The sequence below is a fragment of the Microplitis mediator genome, chromosome 7 (genome assembly GCF_029852145.1).
Source record: "Microplitis mediator isolate UGA2020A chromosome 7, iyMicMedi2.1, whole genome shotgun sequence".
In the NCBI taxonomy this organism is placed as follows: domain Eukaryota; kingdom Metazoa; phylum Arthropoda; class Insecta; order Hymenoptera; family Braconidae; genus Microplitis; species Microplitis mediator.
The window spans coordinates 9,242,156-9,261,265 of record NC_079975.1 but is presented as its reverse complement, the minus strand read 5'-3'; the positions used below and the strand labels follow the sequence as shown (position 1 = coordinate 9,261,265).

General features: G+C 30.8%; 1 protein-coding gene across 2 annotated transcripts; it reads left to right on the top strand.

The window, feature by feature from the left end:
• The first annotated feature begins 9 nt into the window (after positions 1–9).
• Positions 10–18,535, top strand: LOC130671647 (neprilysin-2-like). 2 transcript variants are annotated; one of them, XM_057475685.1, is made up of 10 exons: positions 10–144; positions 214–370; positions 8,704–8,739; positions 9,294–9,539; positions 9,609–9,820; positions 14,403–14,579; positions 14,664–15,158; positions 15,237–15,531; positions 17,034–17,284; positions 17,373–18,535. In XM_057475685.1, exons 1-10 carry the CDS (start codon positions 76–78, stop codon positions 17,709–17,711), a joined length of 2,277 nt encoding a protein of 758 aa, XP_057331668.1. In that variant the 5' UTR covers positions 10–75; the 3' UTR covers positions 17,712–18,535. The 2 variants fall into 2 exon arrangements, with proteins under 2 accessions (XP_057331668.1, XP_057331667.1); XM_057475684.1 differs by having other exon boundaries at positions 8,698–8,739; positions 17,373–18,534.
• The last annotated feature ends 575 nt before the right edge of the window (positions 18,536–19,110 follow it).

Here is a 19,110-nt window from a genome sequence, read left to right as displayed (position 1 = left end):
AGATACATAAATAAGTTGTATTCAACAGCAGAATTTATTTTAGAGTACTTAATTTAGCCTAAAGCGATTCTTAAAATGAAACTGTCCAGTTTCTTAATAATTTTAATTTTTTCAACAATTCTGCCATCAAAAAGTGAACCTGAAGTAAGTATAAACATTTTAAAAATGCAATGTTCGATCGCTATATTAAAATATTAATGGTTTATAATTAAGGCATGTGTATCGAGAAATTCTTTTTGGGATTGGATAACAAAAAGAAGTAATAAAACTACTACTACTAGTCCTACTATCATAAAAACAACTCCTACTCCAAAAATTATACTTCAGGAGGGTGTAGTAGCTAATAACGAAACTTCTCCAGCTTTTACTAGTAAGTTCTTTACTAAATGTTATTGAAAATTTATCTCATAGATACACTTCATAAATTTACAACGATATCTTAAATTTTTAATCAATACCAATAACTACTTCAAATCTTGGTAATAAATATGTAAAATTATGAGGATATTTTATATAATTTTATGAAGATTCATAAAATTTTATAAGATTTCATAAAATTTCGAATAAAATTTTTAAAAGTTCATACCAATAACTCCTTCGAATCTTAATAACAATTACACTGAAAGAAAAATATTGCTATAGTAGCAATACTGTTAGGTTGTAGTAACCATCTAAAATTTCAAAAATCGTAGATTATTAATGTAGCAATACTTTATTTGTGTAAAGGTTAGGTTGATATTTTACCCATACAATATTTCGTTAAACCAACTATCTATACAGATGGTTGCTACGGCAATACGTATCCCTATATCAACTATTTGGATTGCTATATTAATAATTTGGATTGCTATAATAGCAATCTTCCCAGGAAAAAAAATGATATATAACAAGATATAATCATATACACTAATGGAAAAAATTAAAGGATCAAAAAAAAATTCAAAATTTTTGGGCGATTTTCAACAAGCCCTAACTTTGAGAGAAATGGTCGTACAAGAAATAAAAAAAAAAAGGAAATTGTAGCTCCAAGTGTCTACTTTTCGGATTAGAACTTCCAAATTTTGTAGCGTCAGCGATTTTAGAGTAATCTTAGAAAAACGAACGACAAAAAAATTTTCAAATTTAAAAAATTTTTTTTTTTTGGTCCTCGGGCGTGGAAAAAATTTTTTTTGCTCAACCACTATGAGGATCGAATACCTTTATTATTCGGCTTTAATTTCTTTTTTATGGACCTTGATACGTTCACTTCTCGCCGAGACATCGGTCTTCACATGGAAAAGGATCCTTTTGTCTTTGATTATCGATATCTCAGAAACCAATGATCGCACAGAAAGTTAATGGTAGGTTTTAAAAATTTGAATAAATTACCTTCAACGATTAGCCATTGCTTTTTCGAAAAAAAAATTTTTTCCTATCGTCACATGAATTTAAAAATGCAACTAAAGAAGGCCATTTTGTGTTTTTTTGGAAAATCAAGCGCTGAAACGAGAATATTGTGGAAATTAATAATGTTAACTGTGCATTTCACAGTTCAATATGTCCACAAAAACCCTACAACGAGCCAGATCAATCCAACCAGCCGTTTGTTTGTTTCACGCGATCAAATTTTTGAAAAAATTAAAGGATCACGTTTTTTGCTCTGAAAAGCTCATAATCTTTAACAAGATGAAAAAAAAAAATTTTTCGGAGCTTTGCCCACAATTTTATTACAGACAGTGCTTAAATTTCCAAAAAATAAAAAAGTTTTTTTTCAAAACAAAATTTTCAAAAAAAAAAATTTTTTTTTGAATTTATAGACCGAGAGATCAGTAAAATTACGGAAATCAGCGACGTAAACGTGTTAAAAATGATTGGGTTTCGGTTTTGTAAATTTCCTAAAGTTATTCCAAAAAAAAAGTTTTTTGAAAAATTTTTCGTTTCGAAAATTTTGTTTTGAAAAAAAACTTTTTTATTTTTTGGAAATTTATGCACTGTCTGCAATAAAATTGTGGGCAAAGCTCCGAAATTTTTTTTTTTTCATCTTGTTAAAGATTATGAGCTTTTCAGAGCAAAAAACGTGATCCTTTAATTTTTTCAAAAATTTGATCGAGTGAAACAAACAAACGGCTGGTTGGATTGATCTGGCTCGTTGTAGGGTTTTTGTGGACATATTTAACTGTAAAATGCATAGTTAACATTATCGATTTCCACAATATTTTCGTTTCAGCGCTTGATTTTCCAAAAAACCACAAAATGCCCTTTTTTAGTTGCATTTTTAAATTCATGTGACGATAGGAAAAATTTTTTTTTTCGAAAAAGAAATCGCTAATCGTTGAAGGGAATTTATTCAAGTTTTTAAAATCCACCATTAACTTACTGTGCGATCATTGGTTTCTGAGATATCGATAATCAAAGACAAAAGGATCCTTTTCCATTTGAAGACCGATGTCTCGGCGAGAAGTGGACGTCTCAAGGTCCATAAAATAAGAAATTAAAGCCGAATAATAAAGGTATTCGATCATCATAGTGGTTAAGCAAAAAAAATTTTTTCCACGCCCGAGGACCAAAAAAAAAAAATTTTTTTAATTTGAAAATTTTTTTGTCGTTTGTTTTTCTAAGATTACTCTAAAATCGCTGACGCTACAAAATTTGGAAGTTCTAATCCAAAAAGTAGACACTTGGAGCTACAATTTCCTTTTTTTTTATTTCTTGTACGACCATTTCTCTCAAAGTTAGGGCCTGTTGAAAATCGCCCAATAATTTGGAATTTTTTTTTTATCCTTTAATTTTTTCCATTAGAGTATAATTATCTAAAATTATATATAATTTTGTATAATTATATATAAATATACATAATTATATATAAATTTACATAATTATATAAATTTATATATAGTCTTATAAAACTATATATAATTATATAAATATTTCTAATTTCATTATATATAAATATATATATATATTTTTATATAAATATATGTAATTATGTTATTTTATATACATTAGGGTGTGTCAAAATAAACATTTTTTTTTTTTTTTTCAAGTCTTATGGTCTTAAAAATTAGTCTTAGGTATTCAAAAAATTCTCCCGAAAGAGCAGCTCGAAAGCTCAATCCTGCTAAGAGCTCAACGAATATTAATTTTCTCATTTGAATTACATGTAAAAAAAATTTTTTTTTGTTTTATATATATAAAAGTATTTAAAAAATTTTTTATCGACAATCAAAGTACATGGTCTTGTAGAAAATTAAAGTCTCTACAAAAAAGTCCATGAGTGTTTTCTTCGTACAACTAACAAAAAAAAAGTTATGAAGCTTGAAACAAATAGTGAATTGAAAAACTTAACGTAAAGATCATTTCCGGAATTAATTATGTGTACATATTTATACAGTGAATCTATATACTATGTATAATCAGTAAGGTGTTTTAAAAAGATTTCTGACATTTTACTCATTTTCCGTATAAGTTTTGAAAGAAAAATATTTTTTTTAAGAATTCAAATTGTTTTCTTTCTGTATTTTGAAATCAAAAAGAAAGTTCCGTTTTCAAAGTAAGGAAAATTTTTCCCATGTGTTCAGAAAAAAATTGACAGTTAACATTAGCTCAGATGAAGAAACCTAAATTTCTATCAAAAAACTGTTTTATATAATGAAAACATGAAGTTATACTATTTAATATAGTTTAAAACTTTATAACTTTTTTTTCTGTTAGTTCTCTGGAGAAAACACTTATAAGCTTTTTTGTAGAAAATCCAATTTCCTATAAGCTATGTACTTCGATTTTCGAAAAAAATTTTTTTTAATACTTTTATTTTTAAAAAACAAAAAAAAAAATTTTCACATGCAATTTGAATGGGAAAATGAATATTCGTCGAGCTCTTAGTAGAATTGAGATTTCGAGCTGCTCTTTTGGGAAGAGTTTTTTTTATATCTAAGACTATCTTTTGAGATCATAAGAAAAAAAATTTTTTTTGTGAAACACCTTAATATATATATATTAGGGTGATTCAAAAAACAAACAAATTTTTTTTTTTCTTCCAAACAGGTTTAAAAGTTTCGTTTAGATAAAAAAAGACGCCTGTGAAAGTTAGAGCTCTTAATATTAATATTAACATTGTCCGCATTGCACTTTTCTATTTCCCATAAGAATAACATGGAAAAAATTTTTTTAAGTCTTCTAATTTTTATAAGTAGCTAATGATGCGTCATAAGAATAATTGGCAGGCATATTATTGTAGGGAATTGAATGCTCGACAAAAAAAGATTCTTATCATTTTTTGAGGAATCTATTTGTTCAAAAGTTATTTGAGGTTGAACCCATACAGGAGCTGCCAGAGTTGAACAACGGGCCCCTACTTGGCCCAGCACTGAGGAACCTAGCTTTGGCACACCTATATTGGCCTAGGCTTAGGCCAGGACTGGGTAACCTAGCCTTGGCCGTTACAATGATTACCCGGGCTTGGGCCAAGACTGGGTAACCTAGTCTTGGCCGTCCAATGGCAACCCAGACTTAGGCCAAGACTGGGTAACCTAGCCTTGGCCATCCATTGTCAAGCCAGGCTTGGGACAGGACTGGGTAACCTAGCCTTGGCCGTTGCAATGATTACCCGGGCTTGGGCCAAGGTAGGATTACCCAAGTTTGGATATACCCATGGTTTATACAAGGAGATCATATAAATGTGCCGGTTCAACGTTAGTAGGTTCGTCCAGTAGCTACCGTTCGGACCTAGTAATCAGAAGGACGGCAGTTCGCGCCCAGAGTCCAGCAGAATTTCCACCGAGTTTTTTTCACATCATTTACCTCCCTTAGATAATTAAAACGTTAATGATCATGAATTCTACGAGGTTAATAATAATAAATTTTTTTTAATTAAACTTATTCGTTTCCTGGAAGCCTGGGCCAGGTCTGGTAACCAAGCATGGGCCAGGTCTGGCAACCAGGCTTGGCCCGAGATTATCATTCCAGGCTTCTACCAAGGCTGGGCCAAGACTGGCGTACAAGCCTGGCCCAAGGTTCTACAAAGTTGGGCCAAGTCTGGGCCAAGCCTGGGCCCGTGGTACCTTCCTCTCTGGGGAAGTCGAATTCATATTAAATTTTGATATCTTTTTACTTTTCCGGCGAAAATATCAGACCTATTACAAAATATCTCTGGACCTTTTTTGTAGACAATTTTATTCCCTAGAAGTTATTTTCTATAAAGTTTTTTCGAATTCCGCATTGTTTTCTAGTTATTTTTATTTTAATGTCAAGCTCTTAAAATCGATCAGAAGACAATTTTTTTTATGAGCATGACATTGAAATAAAAATAACTAGAAAACAATGCGGAATTCGAAAAAACTTTATAGAGAATAACTTCTAGGGAATAAAATTGTCTACAAAAAAGGTCCAGAGATATTTTGTAATAGGTCTGATAGTTTCGCCGGAAAAGTAAAAAGATATCAAAATTTAATATGAATTCGACTTCAACCTCAAATAACTTTTGAACAAATAGATTCCTCAAGAAATGATAAGAATCTTTTTTTGTCGAGCATTCAATTCCCTACAATAATATGCCTGCCAATTATTCCTATGACGCATCATTAGCTACTTATAAAAATCAGAAGACGTAAAAAAAATTTTTTCCATGTTATTCTTATGGGAAATAGAAAAGTGCAATGCAGACAATGTTAATATTAATATTAAGAGCTCTAACTTTCACAGGCGTCTTTTTTTATCTAAACGAAACTTTTAAACCTGTTTGGAAGAAAAAAAAAAATTTGTTTGTTTTTTGAATCACCCTAATACATATATATATTAGGGTGGTCGTTAAAAATTAAATTTTCTCAGGCGCCCCATAAAAAGCTTCTTTTTAGTGGAAAAAATACGTGGGGAATTTAGTTTTATCGTTTTAAGTAAAAAGAACACGTGCCGAAGGACGATCAAAGTTCATTTTTCGATACAATCGCAGTTTTTTTTAAATATCTCATGAAATATGCAGACTAGAGGAAAAAATCACAAGGACAATTTTGTAGGAAATTAAATTTTTGACAAAAAAGGTCATTTTCATTTTTTCTATAAAATGTGTATTTATGAAGATATTTTAAAATAACATTTTTTAGATCTGATGAATTGAGCGTTTTAAGGATTACAAATTTTGAAAATAACATTTTTTTAAGTATAGAGAAACTATAACAAGCATTAATAATTGATATGTTACGAGTTACGAAGTTGTCTATATTTAAGAAAAAAACGTTATTTTTAACGTTCGTTATCCTTAAAATGTCTAATTGATAAGATCTCAAAAAGTTTTTTGAAAATATCTTCATAAATACACGTTTGATAAAAAAAATGAACATGACTTTATTTGTCAAAAATTTAATTTCCTACAAAATTGGTTTGAAGGTTTTTTCCGTTAATCTGCATATTTCATGAGATATTAGAAAAAAACCGCGATTGTATCAAAAAATGAACTTCGTCCTTCGGCACGTGTTCTTTTTACTTAAAACGATAAAACTAAATTCCCCACGTATTTTTTCCACTAAAAAGAAGCTTTTTATGGGGCGCCTGAAAAAATTTAATTTTTAACGACCACCCTAATATATATATATATATATATATATATATATATATATATATATATATATATATATATATATATATATATATATATATATATATTAGGGTGCTTCATTTCGGAACCAGATTTTTTTTTTTCAAGTGCATGTGGAAAAAACCATAGTTTAACACAAAATAAAAATTTTCGCGCAAGAAAAAAAATTCGATGTCGATTACAGACCTAGCTCATTGAAAAATTCGATTTTCCCATTTAAATAACATGGGAAATATTTTTTTTTTAGCTTTAAGTATTTTTAACCTCGTTAACAAATCAATAAATCAAATAGACTAATACATATTTTTTTAGGAAATTGAACGTTCTACAAAAAAGGTCTCTTATCATTTTTCGATAAATCCATCTATTCAAAAGTTATTAGAGCTCGAAGTTAAGTTGGAGATCGTTTTACTTTTCCGGTGAAACTATCAGACTTATCACAAAATGTTGTGGAATATTTTTTGTCGCCAATTTTATTCTCTACAAATTATTATCAGTAGAAATTTTTCAAATTCTGCATTGTTTTCTTGTTATTTTCATTTTAATTACAAGCTCTGAAAAAAGTGATTCTGATCGATTTCAAGAGCTCGACATTGAAATGAAAATAACTAGAAAACAATGCAGAATTTGAAAAATTTCTACTGATAATAATTTGTAGAGAATAAAATTGGCGACAAAAAAGACATCATAAAATTTTGTGATAAGTCTGATAGTTTTACCGTTAAAGTAAAAAGCTCTCCAACTTTACTACGAGCTCTAATAACTTTTGAATAGATGGATTTATCGAAAAACGATAAGAGACCTTTTTTGTAGAACGTTCAATTTCCTAAAAAAATATGTAGGGGAGGGTGAGGCAGAGCGGCCCCCCTAAGCCAATTATTATTTTTTGTGGCTTTCAACCATAAGATCACTTTACTTTTGTCCTATTTTGAACGAATTTATGGACATTTTGCCAAAATTCTGAAAAAAAAAATTTTTTTTTTTGTGGGGCAGAGCGGCCCCCCTCCAAAAAGTGATAAAAAATTTTTTTTTTCGTTTTTTTTTTTTTTTTTAAATTGTTTTCATCATTAAGAATGTATTTCTTTCTCTTGACAACTATTTTTGGTTTTATATTACTCGAAAAAAATTTTTTAAAGCGTAAAAAATCGTTCACTCTCGATTACCTTAATTACTAATTGTTATTTAATAATAAAAAAAATCAATTCTATAATTTTACTTTATTTCAAAAATTTATCAACGAAAAAAAAAAATTTAATTTTTATAAATTTTGAGTGACCAAATTTGCCTCTTACATAGAGAAACGGCCGAAAAATATAACAAAATAAATTTTTCGGAAGTTTCGGCTGGTCCATTTTGCCCCAGGTGTTATGCGTAGGGCTAGAAATGTGGAATTATGATAATTTTTTTTTAATTTGACGATAAAAATATGAAAAAATCACTTTTTCAAAATTTTGGGCTTGTCCATTTTGCCCCAAATGTCATGCGTAGGGGTAAAAATGCGCAAACATATCGGATTTATAGTAATTAGTCGAAAAAAAAAAAATTTTTTTTTTGGTCAAAATTTCAGGGGGGCCGCTCTGCCCCACCCTCCCCTAGTGGGATCTATTTGGATCTCTTTGGAAATTTTGAGATCTGTTTGGATCTCTTTTCATACTTCAAGATCTGTTTGGATGTACTTAGATACATTGAGATCTCTTTGTATATATGCTTGGATCTATACATTTTTTATCGGGTATGTATGCATGTATGTTATGAGTGGTCGACAATGTGAGCTATAACAGCATAAATACTACAATAACAGTGGTGTGCCTGGGCTCTACAAGTATCAAATGAGGTTTATGAGTTTAATATGAAGTTCAGCCTAGTCGAGTTAGGTTTTTGAGTATGAAATGAGAGTCAGTATGAGGTTCATGAGTTTGAAATGAGGTTCAGTTTAGTCGCATAAGGTTTCTGAGTATGAAATGAGGGACAGTAAATTTCATTGAGGGCGAGATGAGACTCACTTTGCTCTTTTGAGGATCAAATGAGGGGCAAAACCCAAAAATAATATGAAATGAGTGCTAAAATTTCGACTCGGGTGGCTTTAGGATTTAATTCATCATTCCAAGCCTCACCTACTGTTGTGCAAGTTTCAGATAACATTTGCTACTCACCATCATGTGTTCATACCGGTAAGCAATCGTTAAAGCCATTTACAGACAGTGCCCTTTACTTTTTTTAAATATTCAATGACTTTCAATTGTGATGACCGTTTTAAAATGCTGATAACTAATTAAAAAAATTGTTAAAGCATTAATTGAAAGAAGGACAACGCAGTTACAATTTCGCCGAGACAGATTTTTAAAGAAATTATTTACAGTTGAAATCAATTCGGAGTGAAACGAAATTTAGGAAATAAACCAGTAAAATCTTCATATTAAATTATAATTCGAATTTTCAAATTTTGTGGGCTAAAATTTATTTCACAAATTTCGTTTAACTCCTAATTGATATCAACTGTGATGATTCTTTTAAAAATCTGTATCTCGGCAAAATTGTTACTGCGTTGTCTTTCTTTCAATTTATGTTTTAATTTTTTTGAAATTAATTAATAAAATTTTCATTCCACTAACAGTTTAAGGTCACTGAATATTTTTAAAAAGTGGGGGTCACTGTCTAAGAATGACCTTAATTATAAAGTTGTAATAAAAAAAAAAATGGTCTGTAATAAAAAATAAAATTTTAGCCTCGAAGATCCTAAAAAATATGGATTCATCCGTCGACCCGTGTGATGACTTCTACAGATTTGCCTGTGGTGGTTTCCTAAAGTCAACTATCATTCCTGATGACAAAGTCAGCGTAAATACATTCAGTATTATTAGTGATCAAGTTTTAGAGCAATTGAGAATGAGCATAGAAGACCCGCGATTGATAGACATGCCTTATCCATTCAGGCTGGTAAAAACTCTCTACAAGAGTTGCATGAATAAAAGTTAGTATTTTTTTTTTTTTAAATGATTACCTTGAATTAAATTTATGGTAATGAAATTGTTACTTCCAGCTGTTATTGAAGAACAAGGACTTACTCCTTTGTTGAGTATCGTAAAAAAACTTGGAGGATGGCCGGTAATAGACGGCGATATGTGGAAAGATGACGAATTTAGCTGGATGGCATCTGTCTTCAAATTCCGAGAAATGGGTTATTCAGTTGATTATTTCATACAGTTTGGCGTTGTTGTCGATCCTAAAAACAGTACGAAGCGAGTTCTAGATGTGAGTTACCAAAAAACTCATATTTTTAAAAACAAAATTTAAGTTAATGAAAATTAAAAAAAAAATGAGTTAAAGGCCGCTTATAAAATACGTTCGCACTTTTGGAGGAGAAGGGGGTGTCGCTTACTGTGACTTGATGTGGCAAGGGGGGTCTAGGGGCTTAAGGAAACGTGACGTTTGCAGCTCATTAAGCAATTTCGCAAATTTTTCTCGTTCTTTTTTAATTTTTTTTTGTTTCGATAAAAAATCATTTGTTTTATATTTGCAAGTATACAAATATTTCTATGTATATATTTCCGGCATAGTAAGGAAGGGTCTATCATTTGTGACGCAATATTTAGAGGGGGATCGCAAAAAAATGTGGGGAAGGGGAAAGGGACCTAAAAAGGTAAAATTTTGCGTGACATATTATATAAGCGGCCCCTTAACTATTCATGAAAAAAACAAAATGAAAAAATAATGAACTCTGTTACTTGACATCTAAATACTGTCTGCAATTTTGGGTATTCAAAAATCTCGTGAAAAATTTTTACTATACTTATTGCACACCTCAAGCGCAAAAGAACTGAAGGTGCTTTATGATCGCTCTAAATTTTTTGACTCATTCTCTCACATTAAATTATCTCTAGACTTTTTCGATTACACTAAAATGGGTCAAATTTTATCCCAACACAAAGACAATTTATTGAAGAATAATTTCGACTCAATTCTAAGTCGATTAATTCTTCCATTAATTAAATATAGATTATTTTAATCCCAGCCCTATCCAAAATTCCCATAGAATCAACTCAACTGCGACAAAAACCGCATAGAATCCTATAAATTGTATTGGATTCTTTTCGGTTTTTATCGCAGTTGAGTGGATTCTACACGGAAAAAAATTAATCGTGAATGCAACAAGATGCAGTCTTGGTAAATAAACATGATGAAATCATGTTGCATTCACATGATTTGTCATGTTTCGGCTACATGATAGTCATGTTGCAGTAACATGAGAAAATCATGTTGCATCCACATGATTTGTCATGTTTCGGCTACATGAAAATCATGTTGCTGACACATGATTTTCTCATGTTACCGCAACATGACTATCATGTAGCCGAAACATGACAAATCATGTGAATGCAACATGATTTCATCATGTTTATTTACCAAGACTGCATCATGTTGCATTCACGATTAATTTTTTTCCGTGTATGGGAATTTTTGGATAGGGAATGGCATGAGTTGTCAATTGTCGTGTATGAAACTCAGTAGACCAAATAACTCTCGATAGACACAATTAATCGGTCTAACTTTTTTTCATTATCTTTGTATTTTTCATCACAAGAATCCTATTGAAAATTATTGTCCAAATCCTTTTAGTTTAATTGTAATTAACTAAAAACGTAGAACTGATTAATCACGAAAAGTTTAGCGGCCATTTTTATTTTTACTATTGCTATTATCACAAAAGTAAATTTTTTTTTTTCTTCCCCATTAACTACTGGCAGCAGTATAGCGTAAAACAATAGGATTGAAAAAAAACGATATCTACAACAAAAATGCGAGGTATTTAGAAAAAGTGTAAATAAAAAAAATAAATTTAACTGGAATTAAAAAATAAAAAATTCAAATTTATAATTTAAAAGTTGAATGAAAATTCATACACTGTAAAAAGAGCGGTGTTAAAAATGGACTCGTTTTAACTCCGCCCGGTGTAAAAATGAAATTACACCGGTGTAGGAGGAGTAATACACCGGTGTTAAAAATACCGGTGTTAAAGCGGGGTAACCGGTGTAAAAGCGGAGTAAAACCGGTGTAAAAGCGGGGTAAATTGCGTCCGCTTGGAGTATTAACTTTAAAGATTATAAAACACAAAAAATGTCAGTTCTTTATGAAAATTAATAAAAAATATCATTTATCAACAAGTAAAGTGATCGAGTAAGTAAAAATATTCACAAAATAAAATATTTTAACACCGGTAAAGAATATCTACACCGGCGGCGGCGTTATTTTAACACCGGTCTAGAATAATTACACCGGTGGCGGCGTTATTTTCACACCGGTTTCGGGGGTAAATTTAACACCGATAATTTGAACACCTACACCGCTTGGACTTACCCCGGTGATTTTTTACAGTGTAATAAAAAAAAATAAATAAAACTTATGATTAAAAATAAAATGAGTGATTGAGGTGTGCAATTTTGCACTGTAAAAAATCACCGGGGTAAGTCCAAACGGTGTAGGTGTTAAAATTATCGGTGTTAAATTTACCCCCGAAAGCGGTGTGAAAATAACGCCGCCACCGGTGTAAATATTCTAGACCGGTGTTAAAATAACGCCGCCGCCGGTGTAGATATTCTTTACCGGTGTTAAAATATTTTATTTTGTGAATATTTTTACTTACTCGATCACTTTACTTGTTGATAAATGATATTTTTTATTAATTTTCATAAAGAACTGACATTTTTTGTGTTTTATAATCTTTAAAGTTAATACTCCAAGCGGAAGCAATTTACCCCGCTTTTACACCGGTTTTACTCCGCTTTTACACCGGTTACCCCGCTTTAACACCGGTATTTTTAACACCGGTGTATTACTCCTCCTACACCGGTGTAATTTCATTTTTACACCGGGCGGAGTTAAAACGAGTCCATTTTTAACACCGCTCTTTTTACAGTGTATGAATTTTCATTCAACTTTTAAATTATAAATTTGAATTTTTTATTTTTTAATTCCAGTTAAATTTTTTTTTTTTATTTACACTTTCTCTAAATACCCCGCATTTTTGTTGTAGATATCGTTTTTTTTCAATCCTATTGTTTTACGCTATACTGCTGCCAGTAGTTAATGGGGAGGAAAAAAAAAAATTTACTTTTGTGATAATAGCAATAGTAAAAATAAAAATGGCCGCTAAACTTTTCGTGATTAATCAGTTCTACGTTTTTAGTTAATTACAATTAAACTAAAAGGATTTGGACAATAATTTTCAATAGGATTCTTGTGATGAAAAATACAAAGATAATGAAAAAAAGTTAGACCGATTAATTGTGTCTATCGAGAGTTATTTGGTCTACTGAGTTTCATACACGACAATTGACAACTCATGCCATTCCCTATCCAAAAATTCCCATACACGGAAAAAAATTAATCGTGAATGCAACATGATGCAGTCTTGGTAAATAAACATGATGAAATCATGTTGCATTCACATGATTTGTCATGTTTCGGCTACATGATAGTCATGTTGCGGTAACATGAGAAAATCATGTGTCAGCAACATGATTTTCATGTAGCCTTAATAATATAAAATTAAGCTGCAAGAACTAAATATTTAGCTTCAGAAAAAGTATTCATTATCATGCAACTAGATTTTTTCGGATTTATAATATATTATAAATCTTTATAGTTATTATAGTTATTATAATATATTATAATCTTTAAAGTTAATACTCCAAGCGGACGCAATTTACCTCGCTTTTACACCGGCATTACTCCGCTTTTACACCGGTTACCCCGCTTTTACACCGGTGACCCCGCTTTTACACCGGTTACCCCGCTTTTACACCGGTTTTACTCCGCTTTTACACCGGTTACCCCGCTTTAACATCGGTATTTTTAATACCGGTGTATTACTCCTCCTACACCGGTGTAATTTTATTTTAACACCGGGCGGAGTTAAAATGAGTCCATTTTTAACACCCCGGGAAAAAATGATCAGGCCTGACCATGCCTGTTCATGTATGATCAGGCCTGAAATTAGACCTGATCATGCCTGTTCATGTATGATCAGGCCTGAAATTAGACATGATCAGGCCTGATCATACCTGTCCATGCCTGTTTATGTCTGAGGCGTTAAATACACTAAGGCCTGTTCATGGCTGTTCATGTCTGTTCATGCCTAACCATGTCTGTTCATGTCTGAAGCGTTATATGCGTTCAGGCCTGATCATACCTGTCCATGCCTGCCCATGTCTGTTCATGCATGTTCATGTCTGTTCATGTCTGTTCATGTCTGAAGCGTTGAATAAGCTCAGGCCTGTTCATGCCTGGTTATGTCTGTTCATGTCTGTTCATAGATATAAAATTTTTTTGACCAAGAATCTATCACGTATAACCCGAGAAAAAAGGATCAGACCTGATCAGACATGAACAGGCATGAGTCTTAAGACTTTCAGTACTTGAAGTTCGTACGGGACCTTCTTGTCAACTCAATCTCTTAGGTCAACAGGTAACGAGGCGAACTTTCAAGCGCAAGGTCCACGGTTCGAATCCTAGACACTCCCATATTTTTTATTTTTTTTTCATTTTTATAGAAATAATTATATATAATTGTATATAGTTATGCATAATTATATATAATTATATAGGACCATTTTTTATATATAATTGTTTTACCAGAATGGGCATGAATAGGCATGAACAGACCTGAACAGACCTGAACATGCCTGATCAGGCCTGGTCAGGCATGGTCATTTTTCATGTCTGATCAGGCCTGAAGACTCATGCCTGCTCATGTCTGATCAGGTCTGAACATTTTTTCCCGGGACCGCTCTTTTTACAGTGTGGATTTTCCAACATTTTTTTTTTTTTATTGCAGTTAGATCAAGCTTCGCTTGGATTATCACGAGAATACTTAAGCAAAGGATTTGATGACAAGATTGTAAAAGAATATTACCGGTACATGGTCGATATTGCAGTAATTCTCGGTGCTGAGCGAGAACGCGCTGAAGAAGAACTAATGGGGTCTCTTAAATTTGAAATGAACGTTGCCAATGTAAAACTGAATGATAAATTTAACTTAATTAATTAATGATAAAAAGTAAGATGATGATATGAAAAGTTTTATTAAAAATTTTAGATATCTTTGCCGGTTGAAAAACGACGTAATGCAACTTTACTGTACAACCCGATGACAATAACAGAGTTATCAAATAAATATCCAAGTATCCCTTGGAAGGAATACTTCAACAGAATTCTCAAGCCTCATGTTCAAGTTGATGACAACGAAATAACGATCGTTAACGTTCCTAGTTTCATATCAGACTTCGAACAACTAATGAAATCAACACCAAAGAGGGTACAGGCTAATTATGTAATGTGGCGGGCCGTTGCTGCATCTGTGAGTTACTTGAATGATGAAATTCGCAAAAGACAGCTTGAATATTCTACAGCTCTGAGTGGTAAAACGGAAAGACAACCTCGATGGAAAGAGTGTGTTAACATTGTCTCCAGTACTTTATCAATAAGCGTTGGAGCTTTGTATGTAAGGACATATTTTAACGAGGACGCCAAGAAAAATGCCGTGGAAATGGTTTCGGACATCCGTAATCAGTTCAATAAAATATTAAAAACAGTAATTGATTTATTATTTGTCCTTCTATTTATTCATCATAATTGATAGGATATTGCTAATTTAAATAATTTATAACAGGTTGACTGGATGGATGAAGAAACGAGAAAAAGTGCCCTGGAAAAAGCTGCATCCATGACAAGCCATATCGCGTATCCTGATGAGCTTTTGAATGACGCGAAATTGGGAGAATTCTATGAAAACCTACAGCTTGATGACAATGCTTCTTATTTGAAAAATATATTGAACTTGACATTATTTGGCACAGAATACTCATTTAGCAAATTAAGAAAACCGATTAATAAGAGTGATTGGGTATCACACGGCCACCCAGCTGTTGTTAATGCATTTTATTCATCAATTGAAAACAGTATTCGTATGTATAATTAATTTATTATTCATCACATACATTATTAATAATTAATTATTTAAGAATAGATAATGAGTTGCTTACGATAAAGAAATTGCGGAGTGAAAGCGGAGTGGATGACTTTTTATTTATTTAATTCCCTCGGAGTGAATTTCACTTTGAAGGGGAGTTTCAGAGAATATTAATTATAAAAAAAATGCTAATACATACTGAGCTTAGGGCTTTGATATTTAGACATTTATATTGAGTACGGGAATAATTACGAGCTTCCTGTCCATAAATTTACGCGAAATGATTTTTAAAAATTATAAGCAGCTGATAATAAAACTTTCGCAAATATAATTCCACTGAGTCACAAACTGTCGTATGATTTACATCAATCATACCACGAGATAACGTTTCATATTGTAGCGAAATAACCCTAGTAACACGTGTTTGAGCAAGATTCTGGAGTGTATCTTGAGCAAGAACCCTAGAATAGTTCCCATACTATTATGGGAATGGTTCCCATATTGGTATAGGAACTATTCCTATAATATTATGGGAACTATTCCCATAATGTTATGGGAACCATCCCTATAATATCATAAAATTTTTTTTTTGCACAATAGTGTAGAAATTTCCCAAAATTTGAATTTTCTTGAATGTTTTGTGCTGACAAAAAATTCTTGTTAAAAATTTTAATGTTTTTTTGCCAAATACGATTTTTTTTTTCAATGTTTGATTTTTTGTTTTCATGTTTAATAATATTTTTGTGTATTGTAGAAGTGATTACCACACTTCTTTAAATTAATTTTTTCATGATAATATGGGAACCATTCCTGTAGTGTTATGGGTATTATTCCCATAATCATAGGAACTATTCCTATAATTATGGGAAACATTCCTATAATTATGGGAACCGCTGCCATAATTTCCTTTCCGTGTAGAGAGATTTTGTCCTAGGGAGATATTGTCGTGGGGATACTTTGCCAAGGAGATTTTGTCCAGAGAGATTAAGTCGTGTTACTTCTTTCGAAAGATCTTGCAATTTAAATTTGGCCACAAGTATCTGCACCAAGACACATACGTAGAAAAAGACACTAGCACCTATCGATCTTGAGAGCAGACTTCTTCAAGAATCAAAAAAAAATTTTTTTATGGGGTAAAATATTCCCAAAAAAACTATGTCACTGTAAATTGAAAACATAATAATTTAAGTTTCATTATTAATATCTGAATTAATTATCTATTGAAGCGATTATGTTTCTAATTAACAGCTGTTTCTATTAAAAACAAATTTAATTAAATATTAAAATTCCGAACCGAAGTGAATGCGAATTGACATACAATTCTTGTCACTCCAAAATCACTCTGCTCATAAAAAAATCCCTATTAACTCCGCATACAGAGTGACTTTTTTTTAAACTCTAAAACTTGGAGTGAGAGAGTGAATTCGAATTGAAATTAAATCCATATTCACTCCCGATATTTTACAGTGTCATAAGTTTCTTCTTTATTTTGTATAGAATTCCCTGCTGGAATTCTTCAAGGTGCTTTCTTTAGTAATGACCGTCCAAGATACATGAATTATGGTGCTATTGGATTCGTAATTGGTCATGAAATCACTCACGGCTTTGATGATCAAGGAAGGCAGTTAGATAAAGATGGAAATCTAGTCGATTGGTGGGCACCGTCAACCAAAGAAAAATATCTAGAGAAGGCTGAATGTATAATTAATCAGTACGGCAATTATACCGTAAAAGAAGTTGGAAAGAACGTGAGAAAATAAAGAATTCACTTTAGTATAAAAATTACGTCTATTATAATGATTGTTGTTTGTTTATGTTGTTTTTTTTTTTTGTTAGCTGAATGGTATTAATACTCAAGGTGAAAATATTGCTGACAATGGAGGTATAAAGGAAGCATATTTGGCGTATAAAGATTGGGCTGATCGACACAAACCAGAACCAACACTTCCTGGACTTTTTTTTACGCCGAGACAAATGTTTTGGATCAGTGCTGCTAACACCTGGTGCTCTGTACATCGACCTGAAGCATTAAAATTACGTATTACGACTGGATTCCACAGTCCAGGTGAATTCCGTATTCTTGGATCACTTTCGAATATGCCGGAATTCGCTGAAGATTTCCAATGCCCCCTAGAATCAAGGATGAATCCTAAACACAAGTGTGCCGTGTGGTAATATTTTTAATCAGAAAAAATTCATTTATTTTTTCACCATATAGATTTTTGTTGTTATATTAAGATTATAGTGACTGTTAAATATACGAAATAATTAATTATCATCACTATATTTAAAAAAAAAGGTTTTGATAAAAATATATAAAATATTTGCAGAGTTTACAATATTTTTTTTTTTTTTTATAATATTTTAGTATGCAAATATTTTTACGCTGTCAGAATTTCTAATGTAAAAAAAAAAGCAAAAAAAATTTCGATGTATAAAACTCTTATTTTTAGATTTTTCAAAATGTACATGAAAATTTTATACACTGAGGATAAATGCATGGTTTTATATTGCTCAGTAACCAATGATTTTTTTTTTTTTTTTTTATGAAAATTTCAGGTAAACGTCATCTGTTATTATTGATAATACTTCTATGAATAATAAATGTAGAGTATCAAATTCGAAATGATAAATTTCAAGCACGTCTTCCGACTAAACCTCACCAGGAAAAAAATAAACCTTAGTAGACATACTTTTTTCGATATCATATAATTTTTATAGTACAAAATATAACTTAAAATTAAAAATAATTAATCCCTATAAATAAATATTTATTATTCGGAAAAAAACCCGAATTTACTTATTTTATAATAGACATTTAAAAAGTGTAGTGGTAAAAAATTAGTTTTTGTATAAATACGATTTTCTTATTCTATAAAAACTATTAAATATTTGAATATATTTATACATAAACTTTAAAATCCTTATCTTTGCGATGAATTTATTTAATTCATGGTTATAAAATTTGTCATCTCGGATCTTAAAACTCAACTAAAGTCACAATACAAAAAAAACTTTATATTTATTATGACGATTGCGATAACAATGTAGAAATTTTTGTAAAATTTAGGATTAAGTTACCGAAAATTATGAAAAATAAATAATTATAATGTTATTAATTAGTAATGAATAAATATTAATTGTTTAAATTTGTCTATACAAATTTTTCGGTAATTGTTAAGTACTTACATAAATTAATTAATAAATGAATAAGTCAAATATATGATAAAAAAAAATACATTTTGTTCATTAGATCACCAGTTCATAACATAATTACATGTCTTGATAATACTTTATATCAATACATTAACATCTGAAAATTAAATACATAGTAAAATAAAACAACACTAGCTTTAATTTGTCATATAATTCGTTAATTTAAGTAATTAAAAGTTAACATGTCTGATGTATATCTATTTACTGTAATTGTCAGTGAGTTCAAATAATAAATATTCATTCTTGGAGTAAAATTACAATTAATTTATTATTTTTGATCATTTATGTGTACCTCCAAGTCCTCCTCTCCAAATAGTCAATTAAATAAACAAATTCAATAGTATATTGTGCAACAAGT